The sequence below is a fragment of the Nicotiana attenuata genome, chromosome 3 (genome assembly GCF_001879085.1).
Source record: "Nicotiana attenuata strain UT chromosome 3, NIATTr2, whole genome shotgun sequence".
NCBI lineage: Eukaryota > Viridiplantae > Streptophyta > Magnoliopsida > Solanales > Solanaceae > Nicotiana > Nicotiana attenuata.
Window position 1 is genome coordinate 67,646,840 of NC_031991.1, and position 4,994 is coordinate 67,651,833.

At 36.5% G+C, this 4,994-nt stretch overlaps 1 protein-coding gene across 1 annotated transcript; it reads right to left on the reverse strand.

The window, feature by feature from the left end:
* LOC109224462 lies at positions 326-1,332 on the reverse strand. Its single transcript, XM_019389041.1, has 2 exons — positions 982-1,332; positions 326-526 (listed from the first exon to the last, which is right to left on the reverse strand). The coding sequence occupies exons 1-2, from the start codon at positions 1,330-1,332 to the stop codon at positions 326-328; spliced, it is 552 nt and encodes a 183-aa protein (XP_019244586.1).

The following is a 4,994-nucleotide window of genomic DNA, read 5'->3' on the forward strand; positions in this document are numbered from 1 at the left end:
TTGACACAGTTCTTGATATATTAGATTCTTCTAAATCTCTATGATATTCAATAAAGTAAAATAACAAGTAATTCTAAGTTTGACATATTTCATCCTCCCTTTGGATTATTTCTACAAGTTTTCCTATTGTGGCCTTCTTCTCCACACTACCCACATGAAATCGACCTTTTTCGTTCCCTTTCAGATATTGTCTTGCACCTCCCCTTCCTTGGCCTTCCTGTTGATTTAGTCACGTCTGGTGGCAAGACTTTTGCATCTAGAACTTCTGTAGGAATTTTCCATGTGCTTTCATCAGGAACCGGATAAATTAGAATTTCATAGGTCTTTAATAGGTACTTCCGGTGTAGTACACCGAGCAATACTCAATGTGATCAATGTATTTGTATTTTAATACTGCCCAAGCATGTGCACATGGCAGCTCATCCAACTGAAACCTTCTACTGCTGCAAGTTCGATCATTTAGGAACACCATTCTCTGCTTACCCTTGTCAAGTACTGAATAAAAGTAACTCGCCGAAGGGGTCACCTACAAAATTTATCAACCATCCTTGGTGGTGACAAAGCAGATGCCCTCAAAATACATATACCGGAGAGACTACAAGATTCAACATAGCTTAATATCATGTCAAACCAACCAATATTTTAGCAATGGGGTAGGCATAGATGTTACATTAAATTGGAAGCCTTATATACATTCTGGTAGTCGCCTAAAAGATGAACAATTTGCTTACATAATGACTAATTTCTCGTATGCCCCAGAAGAAATAGAGAATAGAGGTACACCAACTAGCTTTGAAAAGAAACAGAAAACCTGAAGCCTCGGGTAATAGAGATAAGACCCTCCATTACTTGAACATTATAATATTGCTTTTGTGCAGGTGGACATTAGTTTAACACACAAAGGGTTAAAGATATAACAGATCCGTGAATTCGTCATGATTACATATTATATGCACAAGTATCTACAGATTCTAGCCATACCTTCATCCTATGTGACAATTCGAGATTGTCCATCAACATTGTATCATATTTTTTCCCAAGATTGGTAAATGACTCTATTGCATTCTTTTGGTTTGTAACATTCCATTGTCTGATCAATTGCCTTATGTACTCCAGCAAAGGCAGTATTGGGAGTTCCCTAGCAGCCTTGAGTGCTGCATTGATCGACTCTGCAATGTTTGAAGTCATTGTTAATATTCTGTTGACAGTGGAATGTGCTCTAGACCATCTTTCATACCTAATGTTCATTAAGTAATCTTTGACCCTCTTATCAATTTTCTCTACCTCTGCCATGTGGAAATCAAACTTCTCAAATGTGTATGCTTTGGCCATAGCAAAGAATATATCTTTGAGCTGCAAATGGTTCTTCTTGTAAATTTTTTTACATTATTCCATAGATGCCATATGCAGACACAGTAGGTACTTGTGGATACAATGTTGCCGTTGCATTTTCAGTGCCTTCATGCATGTCCAAAACTATGCACATTCCCTCCCTTTCCCCAAATGCATCCTTGAACCTCGCGAAAAACCACTCCCAGGAAGCATTATTCTCTAAATCTACTATGGCATATGCGAGTGGTAGGATACTACCTAATAAATTGAATCATATAAATATATGTAAGTATGTATATGAATAATACATACATACATACATATATATATTTACATTATTAATCTTATTTTTACCTGCTAGATCTTGTGTGGATGCTATCAATAATGTTCCTCTGTATGTCGATTTAAGAAAGGTTCCATCTACAACAATAACCGATTTGCAATACTGCCATCCATTTATAGACGGATATAGTGCAACGAAAGCGTATATGAACAGGTCTTCCTCTGTTTTTTCAAACTTACTACCGACATGGGATTTGTAAGAACCAACATATAAAAGTAGCTTGGCAGTTTTTCATATGATTCGCTCGGGTTCCCTCTCAGTAGTTCAACTGCATATTCTTTCGATCTCCATGCTTGCATATATGTCATTTGAAGACCATACTGCTTGTTCATGTCTCCAATTATATCATTAGGGGTGTATATTATTTTTGGGTCTTTATACTTGTCTATCAGAAGACTGCCGATAAGTTTTGCAGTAGCTTGACGTTGTGCGTAAGATCTGTCTTTCAGCAGGCATGAGTGCAGTTTGCTAAAATTTCTGACCTTGAAAAGTTATGCTTTTTTCAGGCTCGAAGACTTAAAATACCAATCGCAGTTGTTGTTGATGCATACTAGGCAGTACCTACGACAAGGATATAAACTTTTCCATCAATAAATAGGACGACATGAACTAGAATGATATATAGTGATACACACTGCCATCAACAATACTAGATGAAAAAATACAATGACTATATAGTACTACACGGTGACAACCACAACTTAAAAGTGTACACAGACTTGCAAGCAACAACTTATTTTCTGTATAATTATGCTTCTAACATCAATTACGATAAACATTGAGATACATAATTATACAGTAAATATTTTGATTCCTGCTTTCACTTGATCTATGCACCTTAAACTGAAATTTTTCCTTTACTGCCAAGTGTTTCATGACTTTGACTATCATAGCCTTGTCTTTATAAATTTGACCTTCTTCTACATCTATGTGTTGAGGGTTAGTTATTATTGTATTTTCATCAAAACCTTGCCAGTCTTTTCCATCCCCAAACTCAATCATTTTAATTATATCGCCATTGTATCTCTCCTGTATAACTGAGCTTTGTGCACATTCTAAGGAAATCATGGTAGAATTTGAATTGTAGCAGATCATGTCCATTTCATTTTCACTCGATGTTATACAAAGGGGATACATTGTAAATTCCAAGCTTTTTTCAGTTCAAGATATACACATACACCCATATTATTGTGTATCACTATTGGTGGAGAACCATTTTGGACAGTGTATTTGATTTCAATAACATTCAATGAATTATCTATCATAAGTTGTTTCGAAATCACGTCTACAAAATCTTCAAAACTTATATTTGGAGTAACTATTACAGCATCGGCATTGTAATCTACAAAGTTGTTATCAACATTCCATCGGCCACCATACTGAATAAAAATTGGTAAATTTGCCATTGAAGTAGCTGAAATTAGGTCAAAACTCACTAATTCCTTGATTGATTTTGATTGTAGTTCGTAGTTCCTTCATCAGAGTTGTATCTACACAGAAATCGCGAAAGGACATTGTTGCTTCTATAGTGAAATTGATCGATTTTGAGTGAAATTTGGAGCTCCTTTTGAGAATTTTTTGGGAGAGAATGTCGTGATTTATAGAATGTAGGTATCTGTTAAATTGATACGCTTGAAAACATGGAAGGAAGGAAGATCTTTAGCGTGATTCTCGGATGGAAGAATCCTTCATTGCGTGTATCTCTAATTTTTAGCTACTTTTGGTAAGTGTCTAATTTTGGGCTAGAGGTTGGTAAGTTTGAGTTTAAAATGGCTATTTCTGTACTTCTCCCGATAATAATCTCTTGACTAATTTATCCCTCGTCGAAGGTGGGATAAAATAATTTCAAGTTTGATGAGATATCCAGGATTAAGCCTAGAATTAAATTCATACTATGTTACCGTCAACCAAATACAATATAGATTTAATTTCACACCTTATCCCACTATATCTCACTTTATCCTCCATACCGAACGACCCAATAGAGGTGGCTATAGACATTTAAAATTTGTCAAATTAATACATAAAAAAAAAATTAGACTAGGGCCTCCACAAGATGAGCCCAACAGGGTTACTTGGTGGTTACTCCACCTAAACCCCAATTCATGCCAATAAATAAGGCTACATATATCCTTCAAAACTATCTCAGCAATTCAATAAACTCTCGGAATACGCACGAAGATATCAAATACACAATCTCTAAAATTTCATAAAACTCTTGGAATATTCATTAAGATATCAAAGACATGTCAAATATGTCTTGCTCCATCCAAGTTATAGCAACATTCAAGATCCAAAAGGAGTGTTGCTAGATGTTTATTGATCATCAAATACATCAAGGATACGCATATCATCCTAATTTCGAGCAATACGCTGATTAGGCCGTCAAATTATGGATAACAAATATGAGGGAAGAATCAAGAGACAACTACCCACAATTTTTATCAATAAAATCCTTTTTTATAATTTTTTGTGAATGCGGTTTTATTTTTCTGCACAAATTTATTGCAAACAAATTGGCACGCCCTGTGGAACAATGATCTCTAACTCTCATCTCAACGTTTCAATCACCAAAGTTCAAGAACATCGAAATGGATTCACAGAAAATTAACTCCAGATCAACTTCCATCAGTGCTGCTAATTTCAGGTTCTATACTGATGTGGCAAGCACCCTTGATGTTACCTTTGGAAACTTTGGACCAGTTATAAGGAGCAAAGTAAGCTCTTTAGGACAACAAGCACACTAAGCACCGTCCGAATCAATCCCCGTTTTCGGATCTTCACCCTCCAAAGGAGCAAGGTCCTCTACGAACGCACCTGAAGGAGGACGCGATGTTGCTGAACTAATTAAGATAACTCTAGCTCTGCTTAACCTCTCCGGATCCAAGAACTTTGTTGTGAAGGAAGATTATTATACTTCAAGTGATGGATTCTCCCCACTTACATTACATAACGTAAGCCCATTGAGGATGAATCTATGTGACAATCCATGCTACTCCCCGTCGTCTACGACAATCATGCAAGCAATAGTGACGAAAGCTTTATCTGTGGAGGAGCACTTGGCAAACTTAACATAAGCAACTGCTGGCTTGACCAAGCGCATGCGAAATCAAGATTCTAGAATTGACAAGTTATTGGATAGGGTGGGAATCTTGATGGAAGATGGATCCAGCCATGTGAATGGCAAGTTCCCAGAAGTTCCAGAATGTGATCCTCCTCCAAGACAAGTAGCATCCGCTAAGGCTATCTATGTCTCACCTGAGGAGATGATTCCAATTGATCAACTAAAGGAGTTTATTCAAGGTGCTATAAAAATAAG